Source organism: Engraulis encrasicolus, chromosome 10 (assembly GCF_034702125.1).
Source record: "Engraulis encrasicolus isolate BLACKSEA-1 chromosome 10, IST_EnEncr_1.0, whole genome shotgun sequence".
Classification (NCBI taxonomy): domain Eukaryota; kingdom Metazoa; phylum Chordata; class Actinopteri; order Clupeiformes; family Engraulidae; genus Engraulis; species Engraulis encrasicolus.
Window position 1 is genome coordinate 53,925,001 of NC_085866.1, and position 22,730 is coordinate 53,947,730.

General features: G+C 44.9%; 1 protein-coding gene across 3 annotated transcripts in view; it reads left to right on the forward strand.

The window, feature by feature from the left end:
- The first annotated feature begins 230 nt into the window (after positions 1-230).
- Positions 231-22,730, forward strand: part of tasorb (transcription activation suppressor b) — a 28,715-nt gene continuing 6,215 nt past the window's right edge. For 2 of the 3 annotated variants that reach the window (XM_063209355.1, XM_063209356.1), the window contains exons 1-20: positions 231-684; positions 2,797-2,942; positions 4,359-4,451; positions 4,734-4,806; positions 5,216-5,307; positions 5,442-5,576; positions 5,807-5,922; positions 6,091-6,131; positions 6,399-6,507; positions 6,674-6,774; positions 7,635-7,741; positions 7,851-7,923; positions 8,219-8,293; positions 8,556-9,425; positions 12,731-13,113; positions 13,900-14,035; positions 15,665-16,767; positions 18,307-18,429; positions 18,697-18,856; positions 20,458-20,557. In XM_063209355.1, the coding sequence (XP_063065425.1) occupies positions 375-684; positions 2,797-2,942; positions 4,359-4,451; positions 4,734-4,806; positions 5,216-5,307; positions 5,442-5,576; positions 5,807-5,922; positions 6,091-6,131; positions 6,399-6,507; positions 6,674-6,774; positions 7,635-7,741; positions 7,851-7,923; positions 8,219-8,293; positions 8,556-9,425; positions 12,731-13,113; positions 13,900-14,035; positions 15,665-16,767; positions 18,307-18,429; positions 18,697-18,856; positions 20,458-20,557 (4,346 nt within the window). In that variant the 5' untranslated portion in view covers positions 231-374. The remainder of the gene's footprint in view (positions 685-2,796; positions 2,943-4,358; positions 4,452-4,733; positions 4,807-5,215; positions 5,308-5,441; positions 5,577-5,806; positions 5,923-6,090; positions 6,132-6,398; positions 6,508-6,673; positions 6,775-7,634; positions 7,742-7,850; positions 7,924-8,218; positions 8,294-8,555; positions 9,426-12,730; positions 13,114-13,899; positions 14,036-15,664; positions 16,768-18,306; positions 18,430-18,696; positions 18,857-20,457; positions 20,558-22,730) is intronic. The other variant, XM_063209357.1, reaches the window with a different exon arrangement.

Sequence of the window (22,730 nt, forward strand, 5' to 3'; positions counted from 1 at the left end):
TGAAGGATTTTGTGGGTAGGCCTACACTAGCTACTCTTCATTCCACATTTATGGGAATGTTGCTTTATTTTTCGATTAATCCTTAACTGTGAGAGAGACTCCCTGGACACTTATCTTTCCCAAGTGGTAGTTCTATGCCCTTGGTCTGGTCACAACATTTTACAGTAGGCCTACTTCAGGTGCACTATGAGGAAAATGCCTCTGGAGGGCGAGAGTTGACTTGGAACAGTGACGCTGGGTTTTTGCAGTGCTGGGGAAGGCCATACGTCAGAGTAGAGCCATAATGGCGGAGGCTGGCTGAAGAGGACGGGTTCTCTGTAAAGCGGCGCTGTTACCATTTCTTCGCCCTTCGAAGAAATCAGCAGTGCCTCAAAATGGCCTGCAATTCAAACACGGAAATTGAAAATGACAATGAAAGTCTTAAATCCAGTGGGAATACTTCCGAGAACTGCAACGATCAGAAGCAATTGTTGTCAGATAGTATCTCGGCCACATCCAGGCAAAATGGCGAACAAGCTGGATGTGAAGACGAGCAAATGTCTGAACAAGATGCGTCTGAGCGACGCAAGAGCGGGATGATGGATTTCAAAACTAATAGTGCTTCACCCTCTACACTTCAGAGGCCAGCAGAGGAGTTGCCAAGGAGAAATTTTCAGATTCCACGGAAGATCAAGGAAAAGAAAGGTTGTGCCCTCTTAATACTAGCTAAATTGCTAGCCAGCGTTAGCTGAGACGGGTTGTCTATTTCACATATCTCTGCATGTCAGGATCTCTTTTAAGGCTGAATCTAATAACAGTTGGTGTTTTGCAAATGGCACAACACAGACCCTTCCACAGACTGCACATCATTACCAATAGACTGTTTATTGCACAGTTAGAAACGTCACGAGGATCATAGAAGAGCTAGCTTGCTAACTTTGGATATAACCCGGTGTGGCAGGTAAATTCAAACGCCAGTGAAAGCCACGTGAAGACACAGCCATGAAGTTCCTTGTCGTTGGGGTAGCATAGCTGGCGCTAACCTTTGCCCTATGTGAAATTGAGCTGTGCATAGGTTGCTGTGCATAAATCCGGCGTAATTATCAATAAGTTGTCAAGCTACACAGGTTGGCGTAACGTCCACTCCTACTTCCTTGGATGCACCCTGGCCTGCTAGTTAGGCCAAGGGCCTCAAGTGTTTATTGACCCCCACTTCGCAGTTATGACACCAATGTTCCAAACGTCAGGTCCCTGTTTGTAATGACTTTGAATAACGCTCTCATAAAGGCTAGTAGGCCTGTGTTGTCCTCTGTATTTGATTTAGGAAACACTTCCTCACAATTAGCATTCCTTTCCATTGGAAGTTAACTTGAGGTACATCAAGAGAAATGTAGGCCCACAGGATAAGCCCTAAGTATGGTTGTTGCAAAATGAGGCCGGTTGCACCAGCTGCATGGTACTGAAAGTGGACTAGAGCTAGTCTTGCCAAAGCTGCCTGTTGCCCCAAGCAGTCTTTTCATACAGCTCCTCAAGTTCAGACAGACAGCCACAGTCAGGCTGTCTGCAGTGTCGCCGGTTATCAGCGGGTTAATGGTCACTCACTTCAGTGCTGGTCTGTTCAGAGGAGTCATTATTATTATTAGCGCATTTCATTCCTAAAGCACTATAAAGGGTTTTCTTACTTTGGACGTACCCTCAGGGTGTTGGTCGATTTGATATAAACTTGGCTATCCACCACCCTTCAGCTTCACGTTTCAAGTTTACGGGGTTAGGCGTTGGGCTTCGGGGGGTCTCTGCCAGTGGGTTGTTGGGGTGTCTACGTGAGACCATGCATGTTATTGTTTTGGCAAGGCTGCTGCTAGGCTTCTTGGTTTGCAGCATGGTGCTTTTTTAGCCTTTTGCACGGTATACTTCATGTGCAGCAGCACCAATCATAATAATGTGTCGCCTCATCTGTCGTTAGGTCCAGTCAGGTTTTAAAATAGAAACACAACAGGCTGTGGGGGGTCCTGGTGACATGTGTCACAAATAGCAGTTGTTGTTTCAACTGTCTTGTCAAATGAAGCTGCAAACGAGGAGAGACAGATTTGATATGACTTGCAAAGGTGCCAACCTAGTTCAGGATGCAAGCACGTTTTGAATCTTGGGTTTGAAACTGTTTGTGTTTCCTAATCCTAAATAAGTTGAGCTTGTAGGTTATTGTTAAGTTTGTGGATTGGTTTGTGTACATGCTGGTTTGATGATCAAGTCTTTTAGTTTTTAAACTATAAATCAATTGTGAACATGAAACAAGGAAGTCATGTTGGGTATGACTTCAGTTTGAATCAGTCACTTTGTCCAAAGCCCATCCCCCTACTCGCTGCTTTGCCCAGGTTGTGTTTGCACTTTAGACAACGTACATGCTTTCATCCAGACAATTGCTGTCATGGCTTCATGTGGGCTCAACATGCACTTTGTTATTCATTTTTATGCCTTCAGTAGAGTAAAATCAGGCACCCCGTCAGCCGTCAAGCGCTGATGTAGCCACATGTGCAACCAGACGAGGGTATGAAAATATTTAGGAAGTCATTCACCTTTTTTGCCCGTCTGTTACACATATTTCCTGTGACCTAGATTCAAGCATTTCTACACCAATAGGTTCAGCTATATGAAGTGACTGATTAACTGAGATCGCACTCTACGGTACCACTGCTCAGAAGTCTATCCCCTAATTTCCTTTGGGATCAGTAAAGGAACACTTCTAGGCTCAATTCTTTAGGCAGCATACTGCAGACTTGTTACTTAAACCCTCTTGTTTTTGTTTTGTTTTTCTTCCAGGTTTGTTCCAAAACCTTTCCCCGGAATCCCGTGAATTTGATGAACTCATAAAGCTGCTGTCCTCATTCTACCTGGAGCCCAACTCGCGGGGGACCTTCACCTACACCAAAGCCCGCCTCATTCACAATGAGCTCCTGGAGAAAGAGGTAGGGCTTTCTCCCTTCCACCAGTTCCACCATCCTCACCGTCCCTGATTTTACAGACAGTTGTATAAATCACAAATGGTCATAACCCTTTAATCGAAACACCAACTCCTGAAGCATTGAGTCAGAGCTGTCCACAGCAGAACACTTAAAGTGAAAGTGAAAGTCCCATGTTTGTCTTTGCCCTTGTGAAATACTACGCATGTTCAGTTTGTTTAGACGAATGCAGGTGCTTGCAGCCAGAAGCGCAGTGTGGACTGAAGATATTATATGATGATTAGAAATTGTGTCCAACTTGACCAAAAGGTGTGCCAGTGTCAACAGAAAGCGTCCAAAAAAGCTTGATTGACCAAGATGTTTGCAAACCAATCGTGCAATAGAGTTCTTCAGTAACGCGGAAGCATGTAGTAGATTGTAGTCTTTAATGTTAGCATTTAAGGACTTCCTGGTTCGTATCGGCTTCCGGCCTCCATTGAGAATGAATAGGGGTAAATTTCAAATAAGCTCCGAGTGCAAGCACGCGCTTAGCGAACCCCCGCAAACTGTCAAGGGTGTTAAAAATAGGCTGTAGGTATGACATGGTTGATCATTTTGTGTCAAACTTCGACATAAATACGATGTTGCGTCCATATGCTAAACCCGGAAGCTTTTGGCGACTACAGAAGCGGCGCCTGTATCTAACGGCATGTACGTGCGGAGGGTTGTACCCATGGCAACCAAAGGAAAGTATGTAGTTCGGAAGTTTTAATAATCAGAAAGGGGTTAGCAATATTGAATTATAATCGTCATGATTTAACATGTGAATACACCAACATGATGATACGATCCGTTCCACTAATGAGAAAGGGATGCGGGGACACGCTAATGTTCGTTGTTGCCGTGCAACTTATATTTTTGCCAAACCTGAATCTCTATGGCGTTTTGCAATGTAAAACATCGCCATCGAACCGGTAGTCCAAACGCCGCATACAAGTTGACGTCAACGCTGAAGAGCTCTATTGCCTCCTTGCATTGCATGGGGCTAGGTGCAGGCTCTATGCTGATGCACTGTCTGTAACTGGTTGGTCACTTACTTGTGTGGCTGCAGAAAAGCAAAGTATCCTCCATGCTCCTGTGCTTCACAGTCTGGTGTGTCATGGGAGAGCACTTTGTTTAGAGTACTTTGCTCCAGGTACTATCAGATATGTAGGGGGAGGGTGCAGGGCATGGGTCTGGTCATCCTCTTTTCACCCTGTTCACCTACTCCCACTAGCCACCTGTTGGTGTCTGGATCGACAACCCTCAGGCTAAAAGTGCCACTTGCTAACCGTTAACCCACACTTGTACCCCCTTTTATGTAGCTCCACATTATTGGTAAATAAATGACTGATTTCAGAGTAATCTCAAATCTCCTGTTGCTTTTGTCTTTTCCCTTGCCAGTTCATTGAGAAGAAGAGGGAGCTCAGGCAGAATGGCAGGTCGGATGCCGAGCTGGAGGAGACCTATGGCTTTCTGCTGCCGGACAAAGACAAGGTGAGCCTGTTAGTCAAGGATTACCATGTCAAACTGGGACATCCTAAAGTTTGGTGATTTGGGCAGAGTGCACTACACATACAAACCACTAAAGACTTTTGTTTTGTTTATGAAGGCCAGAAAATAGACTTATTCCTCAGCAATGTTAGATTCGCCACATTCCGCCCAATGCCGTAAACGTTTTTGTAAAGCAGGTGAGACATATGTGAGGCCCACAATGGGCTTTACTGTTCTGGGTCATGTTGGTAACCTCATAACGCTCTGTGGCCTGTCGCCCTGCAGGTCCAGACTATCTGTGAGAAGGGCCTGTTCGTCGGACACTCCCGGGTCAACACGCTCGGCAGTCCTGCTAAAGGTGAGCATGTGCAACAATTGTAGTTTTTGGGGGGTGTGTTTGTGTGTGTGTGTGTGTGTGTGCGCGCGTGTGCGTGTGTGTGTGGGGGCTGCCTGCCTGCATATGGTTACCCAGTGTTGTAGAATTAAAATTAGGTTAACTGGGAGTTGTTTAAATGGTCAGGAGTGGTAAAGTAGTTTCATTTGTTTGTTTATTTTTGCAAGCTTAGTAAGAATTGGACATGTTGTAGAAGTAGACACACTTGCTGTACCTTGGAATGTTGGGTTAATATCCAGACCAAAGTTGCTGCTCATCTCTGTATTTTGCCCTGATAATGGAAGTTTTCTATATCAGTAGCTTGCTGAAATTGAATTGGCAGAAACTGATGTCTAAAAGCCACCTTGTGACATGTTTTCTATCATCATCTCAGGTGTCTATCTGTCACGGTATTCGGATCTGCTGCAAATGAATCCATTTGAGCCCGGAACAACTGGAGACATAATAGTGTTCAAGATTATGAAGGTAACCATCCACACAAAAATATATTTCTGACTTCCTTGGTTTCCGTGATGTTTCTTGTTTGTCCCTCTGCCATTATGTGTTTTTTTGTGACTTGCATATCCATGTCCAACTAATTGTGTTCCTTTGTGCCATAGGGTAAATTAAAAACCATATATGAAACTGGGCCAAAGAACATTGTTGACCCAACGCAGAAGTTCGACTGCCATGTGTCCAAGAACGGCAGCAAAGTGGCGTCCCTTTACTCCTACCGGGCCTTTGAACACACTCAGGTATGTGCTGCTGCCGGGCTGGCATAATGCCTTTCTTCCCACGCTTGTTTGAATAGAGAGCGTCAAGACGACTATTCAGCAACTTTTAAAGCCTGCCTTTGTTGATCTAAACTTTCACTGTGCTTAAGCAGCACCCCTTTATTCTTCAAGCTGTGCCATCTTGTGTTTGTGTGTGTGTGTGTGTTTTTGGAGCTTTAATGTGTGTAACGTTGTCTTTTGTTCTCGCGCAGCAATACCTGTTTGAGTTTGCCTTTGAGGAGCTGAAGTCTCGGCCCAGGCACGTGTACCCGTACGCAGTGCTGTCCTTCCAGTACCGAGGAAGAGACACGGGACCCTCTCTTAACAGGTGAGGAGTCCTCTATGTTCCATGCAGTAGCTTTTACATACAGTAAAGAGGTAAATAATGAAAGATGATGGCTGCTAAGTCACCACTGGGTCTGTTGTTTTTTTTTCTTGGTGTCTTCTTTTTGTCTTCAAGGGTTGTATTAAGGTCTGTCTAATTATTTTCCCTCAGGCTCAATCATCCCCTGATTGACAGCAGCAGAGGTACGAGAGGTTGGAGACACTTCATCTTTTTATTTTATTATTTTTAAAAAAGAGAAATATTTTAAAAAAAATATGCATTTTAATAGCGGAGCAGATGTGAATTTGAGCATTTTTTGTTTGGGTATTTTGTCATTATTTTCAATATGCCATCCTAGCAGTATGAATTGTCCAAGCCATCGCTCAGGCTGTATAGTGGCAGACATCTGATTAAGGGCATGCTGCTCGAAATGTCACATTAAAATAGAGAGACGGGTCCCTCTTTTTTCCCCCCCATAGCATCTAGGCGGAGGTACACTGTTTGGAGTGGGACTTTGGTGAACAAGGGAGAAGAGCTCTTCCAGATCAGCGTCAGGTCCTCCAACCTCCCCCTACTGCCCTTTCGACTGTGAGTGGCCTCAACTTGTTATAATTAAACACAAGCATATATCAATACACGCACAATACTGACTGGTGCCTGCATCACCAAGAACTGCCTGTACTCAGGAACATTTGCGCGCCATGTTGTGGACTGCTCTGAGAAGGATGGGGTGTTGTTTTTGTTGTCTTGTCAGGCCTGACAGACTGGACATCAACACAGCCATGAACTTGGATGAAATGAAGAAGAAGCTACCAGCACTTTTGTCATGGGACACTTTCTACGGCAAGCGGGAGGGTCAGTACCATATTGTTTTCATTTTTTAAAATGCATTTATTAAAAGCAGCAAAGCTTATTCATTGAAAGCAGCTTTTTCTGCATTATTGGTAGGTAGAGCAGAGTATTAAAAAGTGGATTCGTAAGTGCTAAGGAGAGATAGTGTAGGGCTGGCAGAATTTGTTCTTGGCTCCCTCTAATGGTGTGGTGTACCACTAGTGTAGTGTGGCTCACATTTTGCCTGGCTGTTGCCCAACCTGTAGTTCCACGCAGCTTTGTGAGCTCCACTACTAGGTCTGGGAGAGCATGTGTGGGCTCCACCTTCAGAAAGCGTGGCTTTATCTATCATTCTGCCTGTCCTCACCACCAACAAATTCCATCAAAAACATTTTCTGTTGATCTCTGAAAGGTCAATATAGTCTATAATATGTCCTGTGACTCATCAATGCGAGCTACCATTGATATTTATGCAATAAATGCTTCGATTATTTTTTTGACTGGAGAAATGAAATGCAGTCTCCCAGACCTCCCTGTGTGTTGGAGTTCCACCAGGAGGCTCCAGAGCTACACACACACACACACACACACACACACACACACACACACACACACACACACACACACGCACACACACACAGAGAGGTCTGGTAGGAACCAGGCTGCCTCACATTTCCCCTAGAATGAAGATTTTCAACTCCTGTCTGGCCCACTTTACCATGTTTCACTTTCCAAAACTGTTTTCCATATGTAAACCATATACGCAACGAGAGGTTTGGTAGGAGCCTGACTGAGGGTTAATCGGGTACTTATCATGGCCATCTCGAAAATGCAGTTGGTTTATGATGGGAAGTTTTAATTGGATATGTGCTTGTCTCTTGCAGTGCTAAAGTATGGCATGTACTGCAGTCTATTCGAAGTAGTAAGCCGAAGCAAACCTGGGAACCACAACCTAGCTGGATTACTACAGAAGCTGGAGAGGGACAAAATAGTAAGTACTTGTCTTGGGGTCCCAAATGTAGTCCCATATTGTCCGTGTTGGTAATTGCATAGCCTGTGTACCATATATATTTTATTAACAATATCCGTTTTGCTCCAAGGTTCTTGTAAAGCCTCTGTTGGACAAAGGATTTCTCTTCCTGATTTCATCCACCCAAATGCAAATATCGAACGGTAAGAAGTGCTTTGCACGCAAACATGCATGTTTACACAATGCACTTGCACATTCTTCCCTGTGGGCTTTTTGAGGTTGCTCAGCATGCAAATAACACCTCTCTCTCTCTCTCTTGCTCTCTCTTGCTCTCTCTTGCTCTCTCTCTCTCTTGCTCTCTCTCTCTCTTTCTCTCTTGCGCTCTCTCTCTCTTGCTCTCTCTCTCTCTTTCTCTCTTGCTCTCTCTCTCTCTTGCTCTCTCTCTCTCTCTCTTGCTCTCTCTTGCTCTCTCTTGCTCTCTCTCTCTCTCACTTCCAGAGAGAAGGAATCGAATGGAAAAAGGTTTACATGCGCTCTTTATATTTCAAGACCCCCGGCTAATTACCAGATTCTGTGAGTAAACGATTTTTTCTAATTGCTGCTTCCATATTTTATTTCAACGATGCGTTTATATGTTGTGCCAGCCTGAATTATCATGTCTAACTTTTGTTTTTCCTTTCCTCCTCTCTCTGTCTGACTGTACCCCATCTTCCGCCTCTCTCTCTCCTTCCCTCACTATCTATCTCTCTGTGTCTCTTTCTTTATCTTCCCCTCTCTTAATATTCCTTTTTCTCGCCATCCCTCTCCCCCTTCCTTTCTCTCCTCCTCTCTCCAGCGTCTACGTGCGCGGCTCCTCCTCCGCGCGACCCGGCCGACGGCGTGGTCCTGCGTCGCCTGGAGCCCTTCCTCCCCGCGCTGCACCACGCCCTGCTGCGGCTGCGCGCGCACCCTCCCAAGGACCTGTCCATCGCCGTGGAGCGGCAGGCCACCGACTACCTGAGCCAGCTACGCGACCGCAGCCGAGGCCCGCCGCAGCCCTTCCGCCTGCCCGAGTACCGGCAGCACCTGGACGAGCGGCCCGGCTACCCGGCAGGGCCTCGCCCGCGCTTCAGCACCGACACCCTGCGCTCCTACCTCCACGCCCCTTCCACCTACCAGCTTCCCACCGCCAAGGCCACCAGCCTGCTGAGCGGCGAGGGCCTGGTCCCGCGCAGACGACCGCCACCCCCTCCCAGCGTCTCTACAACATCCACGTCGTCGTCCGCGGCGGCGGCGGCAGCCTCCTCTGCAGTGTCTCCAGCACCCTCGCCCATGGGGGGCGCCGAGGACGAGCACAGCCCTGTGTCAGACTGGGGCAGCCAGGAGAGGGTGGCAGCGCCCGCCGCCACGGTGTCTGCGAGCGGCACGACCGCCCGGGCAGCACAGTCCAACGGCGGGAGCCAGAGGGCCTCGCTGCGCGCCTCTCTCGGCTTAGGAGGAGGGGGGCGTGAGGGCCGCGGGCCGCAGTACGAAAGGGACAAGATGGAGAAGTTGCTGCAGCTGATCCACATGCACAAGCGGACACTACAGGAGGAGCGGGACGACGATGACGACTCGTGGGCCTGGGACGCTGTCGGCCTGAAGAGGAGGCTGGAGGACGGCAGCAGCGGCCAGGCCAGCAAGTACCTGAGGACGGGCCTGCTGAGCAACGGGGAGCCAGGCAGAGGTGAGCGGAGTGCAACTTTCTTAGTAATGGCCGTAGTAGTGTTTCTAATGTTCACAAGCACACACCTACATACTTACCTGATATCATGTTAAGCGAACTTGGGTCTTTTGAAAGAGGCTGTATGAATCGTAAGTGTTGTTGTGGTGGTGGTGGTGGTGGTGGTGGTAGTAAGCTTAGTAGTTGTAGTACCAATATTAGTCTTCTAAAAACATTGAGTTAATCGTCTCTGTTTTTACAACCTCTCTGGTAATACTAGCTGTTGCATTGACATAGGGCTGTGCAATATATCGAATATATATTGTGATATCAATATTGCTGTCAAACAATATCACATTTCATAATATTGATTTGAATCAATATATTTGCCATTTGTCTTTATTGCCAAAAGGCATGTTATGCTGAGCGCAATACATTCCCCTCCACTTGAGACAGAGCACACTTGCTACCCAAAACTCATGCAGATCACCACTGTGTGTTTCTCTATGGCCCTCCACTCACACTGCTTAAAGGAGGGAAGGACGTGAATTGTGTAGCTCAATTATTTATCTTGAAAAGAAATATAGTCTGAAATAATCGCGATACTGATTTTTCTCATAATTGAGCAGGCCTACAATGATAAGCCGGGGAGAGCTGAGAAGGAGCTCTTTCAGTAATAGATGGCGAGAGGAACTCTTTCAGTAATTCCAATAGATAGCTAGATAGATGGATAGCCTTTATTGTCCCGAAAAAGGAAATTCATTTTCACCACCATCACACAGATGTGACATCAGACAAAGTATACAACTCAATACACAATACATGTAGTCATAATGATGCTAGTTGTAGCAACAGAGGGCCGCAAAAAAGTGAGAAGTGCTGCTGGGTGGACACAGGGCTGAAGTACAGCTCTTACTTTGTAATTGTAGTACCTGGTGGTAGTAGTCATAGTAGTAACTTGATTGTCCCAGTGGTGCAGCTGTTTTGCAGTGGCACACATTAGACATACACACGTGGATTGTTGGAGCAGTACCACGCGTTTCTAAAGAAACTAGCCAGGTGTTTTTTTCTGAAATAAGAAAAGGGATGGTCACGATAACTTCAGATATGAAGTGGGTGGAACAGACACGGGCATTCCCGATGGTGTCCTTTATCTAGTCCGTACGTTACATTTTTTGTAACCTCAAACATCTCCTATGGCTCTAGCTCAGCCTATTCCCTCGTGGAATAGTGTACACGCTTCAGGATGGCCAATCTTCTCCCTTAAGGTTCTGGTGCGTGTGTGCGTGCACGTGTGGGTGCGTGCGTGCGTGCACAATGCACACGCAGACACGATGACGTAGCTTCTAAACGGGTCAGTTGACACCGACCAAGAACATGAATTAATACCTAACGTTAATACTCCATGCATTTTACAATGTGTTCATGCACTGTCCCGTTTTAAGTCCAATGTGTTGTTGGGTAATGTCTTGTCCTTTCAGTTTCAGACTATTCTTATTGATGTGTCAGGAGAGTAAACTTCCTGATCATTTGGTTTTTTGGACATTTTACTCAGCACTATTTGAAAGCCCAAACATGCTCCCCTGGTCAATTGAGTCAGATCTACTACAATGTGTTATTTTCAATACTAGAAGGCAGGGCTCTAAATAAACACCCGACAACTGGCCAAATGCTGGTGAAAATTCAGTTTGGTAGAAAAGACCAATTTACTTAGCCAGGTCAGGCCCTCCTAGTGACGCAACACCTTCTGTGTAGTCAGGCCAAGAGCAATGCAAATACTGTTTCTGATTTCCCGAAAAATCGGGAACTCCACCCACTTTGTCTGACTCCATTCAACAAGGAGCAAACCTAGGGAGGTGGGTCAACCATGCTGTTTGGGAAATGTTAATTATTATGCTCTTGGTTAGACCAAGTCTCGAAGAGATTCGAAAATCGTTGTAAATCAGGCTACAATTTACTAGCTATTTTTGCCCATTACCGAGTGTGTGTTTGGCTAGTAAGATTTAACATCTGCTAGCCATTTTGGCTGGTGGCGAAAAAAGTTAATTTAGAGCCCTGCTAGAGCAGGCCTTTCCCCTCCAAGATGGAAATGAATACATCACGACTCATTTGTAATTCTCTAAGAGACACTCACCTAACTGTACCTCTGAAGCCACTGCTAACTTTTTTGGGGGGGAATATATTGGTCCATCTTGTCATACCTGCTACAAATCAGCCCTGGGCTTAGCATGTTCATAATTGCTTTTTGCCCCCCCCTTATCAATTCTTTTTTTTTTTTTTTTTTAAACTAGAGATTATAACCCTCACGCATTGTACATTTTTGCAATGTTCGAAGACTACGTTGCCAATCTCATGTCTAATTTCCAAAGTGTAAATCTTTGTGTAGGGAAAGCTGAGTACATGATGGGCATCACTATCAAGTAACTTATAAATTTGCCCAGTTACCTCGCAGTGTAAAAACACTTCAGCTGTTACGAATGCTAAAATGCCTGAAAAATACAGGGGTGCGTCTGAACAATGCTTTGTGAATATAGCAAATCCCTAAAATGTGTTTTCCTATATTGCTATATTTTAAATTAGTATTGATGTTAATTTTAATTAATATTGATCTCATAAGTGACATATATTGCTGCGTTCAGCTGTTTTGTCTTGTGAAGGCCTGTGGTTCTTCTGCTGTAATTTGGCAGTGGAGTGGGCTGGCGTCTTGTCATGGGATATGAGCCAGCATCCCCAATGATTGTGAAGTGTGGTTCTGCTCTGAAAGCCACGTCATTACTTGAGTGGGATGAGGAGAGAGGAAAGGAACGAATCGATCATCGATTTCACTCCTCCTCTCTGCCCCGATTGTCACGGCAAATTTGCCATCGCAGAGGAACAGAGTGAACATTACTGTTTGTCACCTCGTCTCAGACACCCGTCTTCATGCCCGCTTTACTGCCAAGCTCTTCAAGAGTCCTCAGAGGCGATGAGCAGCACACAACACTAAACAATTGGAACAGAGGAATAGGATCTCATAAATGACACTTATGTAATAAATGACAATTTCCATTAGGTCTTGCTTAAACAACATGAGGCACAAGGTTGCCTGCCGTGCACAAAATTGTCTTTCTTTTGCAATCTGATTTGTTTCTTACCTCATCTGTCTTCTCTGGTCTCTCTTTTTTTTACTGTCTGAGTGTTTTTCGTTCATCCTCCACTCTTCCATTCCTCTTGATGATGATGATGATAATAATAATAATAATAATAATAGTAATAATAATGATGAAAGTACTAGTAGTAGTAATAATAATAACTATAACTCTGTTCCTGTTGTCTGTGTATATAAACAGCATCTTGCAGCGAGGAGGCGGGCTCTGACGACAGCCAATCGCTATCCCTCTCCATGGTGATGGACAGCATCGGCATCTGTGACACGGACCTGCGGGAGCGTATGGGCCAGAGCAGCAGCAGCAGCGGTGGTGGTGGCGGCAGCGGAGGAGACCCGTCTGTGCAGGAGACCCACCGGCTCCTCAAGCTGCTGATGAGCATGCTGAACCGGGCCATAGTGCCGGGCGCCACGGGGGCCGCAGAGCTGGCCGCAGAGACCCTGGAGCGGGTGAGCGCTGAGGCCCTGGGGCTGGGACTGGACCAGGTCAGGAGCGAGACCTCGGATCTGGACCTCAGGGCCAGGGCGAAGGAGGACGAGCCACCACCCGCGCAGGAATACCTAGAGGTGAGCAAGGGGAAGGGACTGTGTGTGTATGCGCGCGTCTGTGTGCGTGGGGGGGGGGCTGGGTTGGTACGAAGGTGAATTTATTAGAGCGAGATATAAAAGTGTTGCACCATAAAAACAGAAGAGGCTCTGCACATTATCAGGCTACTACCGAGATACTACCGGTATGTCATTAAAAACACTAGCTGGGTTTAATGTGCAATGAAATCGACTTTTGGTAGTTAGGCCATTATGCAGTTTACTCCCAATGTTACAGGTGTACTGGGAAAACCTTTCACAGAGCGGGACTACAGTGTCTCATCCTACACTACCAGACAGAGTAAAGAGCCAGTCGTTTAGTGGTTAACCCATTGATGCTGGATGCTGTGTAGTGCAGCATTGACCCAGGCACCTGAAGTTGCATGGATGGAGCATTCCTGCTTATGAGATCTGAGATTTTTGTAAATTAAAAATATTGGTATGTTAGAGCTGAATAAACACATTCTAATGCAACATGAGGTCCTTAGCTTTTCAGTGCAACTTATTTCACATTTTTATATTTGCTTCAGATAGGTTGAGGGCACCTTTTCCCAAAAAGGGCTTAAGCATTTAGGCATTTTTTGCAGGTGAGTTAAATGAGGTTGCATAAAGAGGCAGTCATATAGTGGTTAAATGATGTTGCTTATTTTTCTACAATGTACAATAAACGTTAATTGTGTGTGTGTTTGGGGTGTGTTTGGTGTGTGTGTGTGTTGTGTGCGTGCGCGTGTGTTTGTTGTGCGTGTGTGTGCATGTGTGTGTTTTCAGGACCAGACGGCGTGCAGCATGAGCAGTATGGACGTGTGCAGTCCGGCGTCCCCTGGGGAGCCCATGCAGCTCCATCAGCCTCCCCCCTCAGCCTCCTCCTCGTCCTCACAGCCACCCGAGCTCTGGAGCCATCCCGGTAATGAGCCTTCAACTCCACTGTCCAATGACTTCAAGAAATCTCTCTCTATCCTTGTATCCTAGTGTCCTCTAGTCTCTACTTAATGCAGGGGTAGGCAACCTTTTTCGTTCAAGGGGCCACTTCAAATTCCTCCAAGGGCTGTAAAAGCTCTCCAAGGGCCGTACCATGAACACAAACCAGGATTTCCCCCTGCACTTTAGGCCTATGTTGAAGGCAGCCACCTTTTAAAACAGGTCCCCTGAATATAATCTTAATTGTATTGCAAATGTTATTTCTAAGCCTCCTATTCAAAATATGTCATATTTAACGTGCATCTGCATAACATTAAAATTATATTGGTGGCCGGATAAAACGGTAATGTAATGTAACGTGACTTCATGTTTATCATTTTGTCACATGCATAGAATTTGAAAGTAAAGCATGCCATTAAGTTGTTGTCTGGACGACATTAGAGGAAGTACCATCCAAAATCTACTGAAGTGTACAGAAATGTGTGGGGGTAGATTCAGATCACCACACAGGTATAACAAGGTTATTACTTATTAGCTAGGTCCCAAAATTGAACCGTTTTAAATAAGCATTTTGTTTAGTTTCTATAAGATTTGTGGGTGCTGAATCCATTTCTGCTGTGTATAACATTTTCTAAAAGTTACGGTTTAGCTGTAAACAACAACATCAAAAAAGGCTGCAGGTATATTTTGAGGTCATGCAGTAACTTAAGAAAGGATGGATACATTTGCACCACATATTGTGTTCCAACCCTCTACTACAACATGTATAGAAGTCTTTGCAGATGAGTAGGCTTATTTTTGTGTTGAAAGGAAGCTGTATCTCACCACTGAAAAGTCTTACAGTGTCAGGGAAACTAGGGAAAAGATTATACTCTTTAGTTCTCTACTAGGGATGATGGAAAGCTTTTTTTTTTGTCTGCCAGTTAAAGCTGTGAAGGGATTAGCTCAGTTTCTGTGGGGTAAGATCTGGAGGTGTGATATTGAAAGCCACTACCAAAGTGACATGAAGCACAGCACAAAGTTCCAGAAGCGTGTTTTGCCCTGTGTGTTTTTAATGGCACTGTTTCAACCAAAAAGATTTAGTGGTTCATTCATCAGGGAGAAGAGTAGGCCTACCTCTGAATTATCTTTGCCGAGCCCACCACTATAAGCTATATAGTCATGTTGCTGGGCATCTCTCTCACAACAGAATACAAAAACCTTTTTGACTTTCCAGTCACAAAGTTCTTTAAGTCCATAGATTCACTACATGTAGCTTCCTTATCCTATCTCAACGGCATGGAATTACATTGCGCTGTTAAGTGGTACTTTTATTTTTTTGGAGCAGTGTAGAATCATGCATTTGAGTGCATCATTAACTGTTTGTATATAGATAAAGCTCAATTGCTAGTAGTGTCTGACCATCTGGCTATTATCACGCTAAGCAAGTTTACAGCGTGTATCTTACAGACATTTTCACTTTCAACATGTAAGGTGACCAAAGCCCATCGCTTCAGTGCTGGTAGCACCCACCGTTATGAGTTGAAGTTAGTTGCATTACGCAATCATACATTTTTAGGTCATCATTAACTATCGTTTAAAATGCTATCTTTCTCTTCCTACTCTGTGTCTGCAGACAAAGCTCCGCTGCCAGTAGTCCCTGACCCTCTGAGCGGCCCGGGCGCGGCAGCAGCGACGTCGGACCCCAGCACCTTGTGCCAGTCTCTGGACACTATCATCCAGGATGAGTTCCAGTCTCTCTCCTCCCACATCAAGCACCTGATGGACAGCCAGGCGATCATGTACGCGCCCCCGGCCTCCGCCAAGCGGCCCGACGTCAATGCGCGCGCCCTGCGGCCCGGAGCCTGCTTCTCCACCTTCGTGTCGCGCCACGTTAAGCCGCCGGCCATCCAGTCCTACATGAACACGCTGCGCGACCGCATGGGACATGTAGTCAGCCAGCCCTGGACTGCCCAGTCCAAGCCCCATCCCAACGTGCCCTCGGCTTCTGCCTATAGGGAGCACACCGGAGTCCCATCAACGGTTGCATCTAGCGCTGCTCAGACATTTCCATTTGCACCTGCTCCCACGTACGCCCCTTCAGGTACGGTAACGGTTAGCCCGGCCTCTACCGCGGCGGTCCCCTCGTCTGGTCTTCCTCCGCCGGGACCCATCTCTGCTGCACCTCCATTGGTCACCGCGGTCCACCTGTCTCCTATCACCCCGCCGCAGGCTACTCCTTCCCCCGCGGCCTCCATCGCCTCTGAGGCTGCTGCTCCTTCTTCTTCTTTGGGTCCCGCTGCTGCAGCCGTCACCACCCCTGTTAGCTCCTTCACCCCGCCGCCGGCCAAAACCGCCGATCCGGCCCCCAGGAAGAAGTCTTCGAGCTCGTCCTCCAGTAGGCATCATCGCACGAAGGAGTCTCATAAGAGTCACGCGTCAGAGAGGTCGGCCGAGGGCAAATCGACGTCGTCCTCGGAAGGATCCTCCACCCCGCTCACGGCGGCAGCTCTTGCCGCACATCAGCAGCAGCAGCCGCAGCAAACGGTCACAGATGCCTGCTCCTCCTACGCCGTAGCCCACCCCACCGACAGCAAGAGCGCGGCCAACAGCCTGATCAGCCAGATCAAGCCGGACATCTTCCTCAGCCTGGTGCAGATGGTGCAGAAGAACACACTCAAGTTCTACATCCACGTCAGCGATGAGGACGCACAGAACCAGCTCTGCACAGAGATCAAGGTCAGTCCTCTTGTTTACTAATTCTAATTATAAATTGCTAAATTACAGTGCCGGCCAAAAGTATTGGCACCCCTTCAATTCTTTCAGATAATACTGTTTCTTTCAGAAAATGATTGCAATCACAAATGCTTTGATATTAATATCTTCATTTGTTTGTCTTGCAATGAAAAAACGCAAAAGAGAATGAAAAAAAAGTCAAATGAATGACCATTTTACACAAAATTCCAAAAATGGGCCGGACAGAAGTATTGACACCCTCAACCTTATACTTGGTAGCACAACCTTTAGACAAAATAATTGCGAACAACCACTTCTGATAACCATCAATGAGTTTCCTACAACGCTCTGCTGGAATTTTAGACCATCTTTCATCCTTCAGGGGTGGACTCCTACATTTTGCTGCAAAATTTGTTGATAGTCTTCATACTTCATAATTCCATGCACACGGTCAAGCAGTCCAGTGCCAGAGGCAGCAAAACAACCCCAAAACATCTGGGAAACTGCTATATTTGACTTTAGGGACGGTGTTCTTTTTTTAAGGCCTTTTGATGGGCTTTGGATCAGATGGTTGCAGGGTTGAATCCCACCAATCCCACTCCCTTCCACTCCATGGATAAAAGTCTATCTATCATGGCTTGAGCCTTGAGCAAGGGCACTAACCAACCCTTGCTTTAGGGACTGTAACTAATACCTTGTATATACTGTAACTAAGACACTTTGGATAAAAGTGTCAGCTAACTGTAATGTAAAGAAAATGCCCCCCAATCTACCATTTTGTTTTTCTATTCCTGTTCCTTTGGTTTGGAATTCCTTCGTTAACCTACCGGTAATTTATCCTAGTAACTTAAAATAGCTGCAAGAAGAAACAATTCTGTGATTATTGTCTTGGTCCTCTGCTTATCGATGTCGACTACATCACTACTGAAAAGGTGTTGGTTTGTGCTTCATAAGCATATGGTTCAAATGTCAGGGTTTCAGCTCCTCTTCCTTTGTATAAAGCCTACAGCCATATAGAACACACAGAACTAATCTTTGTGGCCCTACCGTGGCTCTAACTGGGCACTGGGCTGCTACGCCGGCATCCCGCGTTTGAGTCCGGCTCGGGTCCTTTCCCGAGCCTTGCCCATCTCTCTCCCCATTTGCTTCCTGTCTGCCTATCCTACTGTCCTGCCTTCAATAAAGTCAAAAAGACCATACAAAAATCTTATCTTTGTTGCCTGAGAACTATTGCCTTTTCTCTCTTCACTTTGTCCAAAACATTTCAATGCTGAAAATGTAATTGTTGATTATTGGTAAAAAAGAATGTTGCCTGATATAACTACTTATTACTATTTTTATTGAGTTACTTGACAAGTAAAAAATCTGAGGTGCTTCGTGCATTCCTTTGATGCTTGTGGAGGAATAGAAGATGGAGGGTTACATATTGCTTATGTATGCAAGCAGTCTAAACTACTTCTGCAGTTAATTCATATTCTGCGATGGGAAATTTAAATGTAAATGTGGTCATGACCCTGATGCTTCCTAACCAATTTGTCACAGGATTACTTGAAGAGTTTTGGCAATGTGGAGTGCAACCCTCAGAGTTTCCTGGAGAACAACAACACCCTGGACAAGTTCCTAGTCATCATTCAGAACGAGGACATAGCCATGCATGTCGATAAGGTAAATTACATTGCAATCTCAGACACCAGCGCTCAACTAAACCAATGCATTCTCAACTCGCCATTCTAGAGTTGTTGTTGTTTGGGTCTGTCTGTATCAGGGTGTCGTGTCCTTGATGCTACCTGGAGAATTTCAATAGGCTTTTATGTGGTTTTTTAACTCCTAAGACCTAGGTTTAATCTACACTATAAACTACTGTGATGGCACACAGCACAATGCGGACATTGAATGGCTGACGTTGACCTTCCTGTTGTCGCACCTGTGTAGATCCCAGCCCTGGTGTCTTTGAAGAAACTGCCCTCTGTGAGCTTTGCCGGCGTAGACAGCCTGGATGACGTGAAGAACCGCACCTACAACGAGCTCTTTGTGTCCGGAGGCCTCATAGTGTCCGATGAACTGATCCTCAACCCAGAGCTTATGACGCTCGGTAAGGCTACCTTCCTGAGGGATCCTAATGCTCACCTTTGCTATGAGCACCTACCTACCCTTTGAGCTAGCCATTTACCGGTATATATTAGGGTGCATCAAACGCCCCTCGAAAATGAAAACTCTTGCAGTATTGTTCCTTTTCACCATCATAACTCAAATTTCTAGCAAATTTAATTGATGTTAAAGCGTAGCACAATAGACTTGAAATTTTGAATGGTAGTGAATGGGCATTTTTAGCTAAATCTGTGCAAAGTGCATTTTGTGGCTGTTTTGATCAAAAACAATAAAGACAGTCATTTGGAAGAATGCTACAGTTGCTTTCCCACTTCCCCTGGGCATCTAAATCCCAAAACAATACTATATAATGGATACATGGTTGTTCGAACATGGCTAAAAGATTAGCGAATGGGGCCTAAAACCTTGCAGAAGCAAGGCTCTTAAAAACAGGCACGGGAATTTCAAATCCGGGAAAGTGGAAAGGGAACTGGATCATTCTTCCAAATGATTTTCTTTACTAGTTTTGACCAAAATAGTGTAAAAGCACATTTTGGAAGGATTTTGCTAAAATCACCCATCCACTGCCATTCAAAATTCCAAGCATATTGTGCCATCCTTAAACATTTACAAGGGCATTATGTTAATACAAAGGAACAATTTTGCAAAAGCAGAGCAGGATTTTCAAACGTTGGGGCGTTTGATGCACCCTAGTATATATGTGTGTTACTAAAGGTGAGTTTTGCTTGATGTTGAAATGGACTCGGAAAGTATAACTGCAGCTGCTTTTAAAATGAACTTTATTGTTCAAGATGATGGTGCGGATGACATTTTGTAGTGGGCTCCCTCCCTTCTTAATGCTCACTTGTCCTATGATCGCCTACCGACCCTTTGAACTCGTCAAATGTGTGTTAGAAAGGTGAGTTTTGATTAACCTGGCAGGGGTCTTAAAAAGTTAAACTGCTGCAGCTTTGAAAATGATCTCAATGGTTTAACCCAGAGCTGAGGACACTCAGCAAGGCTACATTCCTCCCTAATGCTCACTTCTACTATGAGTGCCTACCTACCCTTTGAACTAGCCATTTGTGATGTTTTATAAAGGGTGGTTTTGATTAACCTTGCTGTGGACATGTAAAAGGATAATTGTATTGCTGCTTTTAAAGCGATATAAATTGTCTCAATGCACATTGATTTAAGCTGTGATGGAATTTCCTAATTAAAAGGCCTTTAGGCTGCTAGCACTAGGCTCAATCCATCTCTCCTCTCTCTTAGCGGTCCACTTTTCCTTGTATTCATTACACTCGTAATAAGTGAAGATATTCGAGTAGCTTTCCATTTTGACCAATCTGAAATGGAGTTGTTAAAATGGTCCGTAAATCACTGATGTAAAATATTTTGTGATAGAATAAATAAGTGACAAAATGGCAATTTCAGTTTTGTCCTCTGTTACTTAATTATATAGCTCGTGGGATTCTATACCCAGTTTAAAAAATAGAAATTAAGTTACTCTGCAACACCATCTGTCAAGTTCTTAAATTCTCTCTGACATCCCAGATTGCAAACCATATTAATGTGAAGTGTTTGTGTCTTGTTGTTTGTAACTAGATAAACTGCAGAGGCTGCTGAAGTTCCTGGAGGAGCAGAGTTCTATTTGGCAATGGAAGGTGCACTGCAAGACACAGAAGAAGCTGAAAGAGCTGAGCAGGTGAGTTGGTGTCCACTGCTGCGGCCAGCCAACAAGCCTCGGGCCAGGCTGAGTCGAGCCGAGCTAATCAATAGACACAACAAATGCCAAATCAGAGGGTGGTGAGAGGGATGTTAGCGGCTCTTCACGGGGCATTATGTTTATTACAAAGGAATGAAGTGTCCAGTGCACTTAAGTTTGTGTTGTGTTGAGTTTATCCAAGGCGCATTTTCCCTGGGTGCGCATAAAAATAATCAAAAACACAATGCTGTTACACAATGCTGGTCACTCTCAACACTTTGTTTACTATGCTACCGCTGATCTAGCCTCAACATGCTATTGTTTTGCAGTGCCCTAGTTCTTCCTTGCCCATCTCCTAAGGCTAATCTGAACATCATTTATATACAAGGCTTTTTTTTTATTATTATTTTTTTTTATTAAAAGCTCACGCCGGTTGTAGCCCACTTCATTGGTTTCAAGTGAAAGATGACTTTTGCCACGTATGCATCACACTCTCATTCCTTCTTGTCTGCCTCTGAATTATCCCCTCTCACCTCTTGACCTCATGGTGTGTGAAATAAGTTGGCGATAACAGCTGCCTAGACATGCATTATATACTGGTGCAGACAATTAACCTTCTGACGCACAGCTGAGGACCAGCGAAAAAGGCAATTGTTAAATTGTTAACGATTATTACTATTAGGAGCAGCGTTCAAACATAACTCATGAATTTTAACTACCTTAGTTGATCGCTCCACCTGCCAGTTTAAATAGCATTCTACTTGACTGGGTCATGATGTTTACTGGATAGAAGGGGCATTGAAGTGAGCTTCTGTGTGCTCCATGTGTAAGATTAGACGTCTCTTTTCCCGGTAAGCCTTGCTGTTAATCTCCTCTACCTTACACCACCCTCTTGTCTACTATCCCCAGCTTAACCCTTCAAAATTGAAGCGTTTTTTGTGACTTTTTACATGTCAGGGTTTAATAAGTCATGAGGGCGTCAGGGAGGTGTACTGTCAGGCGTCATATCGTTTTGCTCAGCAGAAGCTAGATAAAATAATGATCTTTAGATGAGTACATCTTATTTATCTTATTTAAACATACTATATAATCATGGCAGAGTAAAAATAATGGGGGAAAAAATACAAAATCCGATTGACTTAAAAAAATGAAAAAAATAAAAAAAAAACATTTTTATGTTGATTAAACGATACCTTTTTTATTGACTAAAATTGTAAACACATGTTTTTTAACAAATGAAATCACATTTCTTAATCTACACCAAAGCAACACAAAAAATGACATTATAGTGCAATACAATATAGGCGATTGTAATAATAATAATAATATTAATAATGCATTCTATTTATAAGCGCCTTTCAAAACTCTCCGGGACACTGCACAAAGGCAAACGATAATAAAAACAAGACCTGTTGTAAATAATGTAATGTAAACAACAAATAAAACAAAAGAAAGTTAAAAAGTCCTAAAGAATAGGCTAATTGAAATAGGAGTTGAGTTTTGAGTCTGTATTTGGAATAGGGGTAGAGAGTCAATATTGCAGATGTGAGGGGGAAGTGCTTTTTAGAGCTGGAGAGCAGAGCAACTGAAAGCTATACTCTCCATGGTACTGAGGTGGGCTGAGAGGATGAGGGAGCAAGAGGAACAGAGGGGGCGAGAGGGAATAGCAATTTGAAGATTGGTCAGATAAGGAGGAGAAAGATTGTGGCCTTGAACATATGCTGGAGGAGTATTTTAAAGTAAATTCTGAATTTGATGGAGAGCCAGTGGAGATGCTGCAGTGCAGGGGTAATGTGACAAGAAAAGTTTTGGTGATGATGCGAGCAGCTGAGTTCTGGACCAGTTGGAGCTTCTGGAGTTATTTTTGATGGAGACCAAAGAGGAGAGAATTACTAGCCTGATTATCATCGACTTTGAAATCTCTTCGAGACTTGGTCTGAAGAGCAGTTCCCAAACGGCATGGTTGACCCGCCTCCCTAGGTTTGCTACTGGTTGAGTGGTTTCCGACAAAGTGGGTGGAGTTCTCAATTTTTCTGGAGATCAGAAGCGATATTTATATTGCTCTTGGCCTGACTAGAAGCAACGTGAAGGTGTTGCGTCACTAGGAGGGCGTGCCCTGGCTAGAGAATTACAGTAGTCAACGCAGAAGATGACGAGACTGTGTACAAAGGTG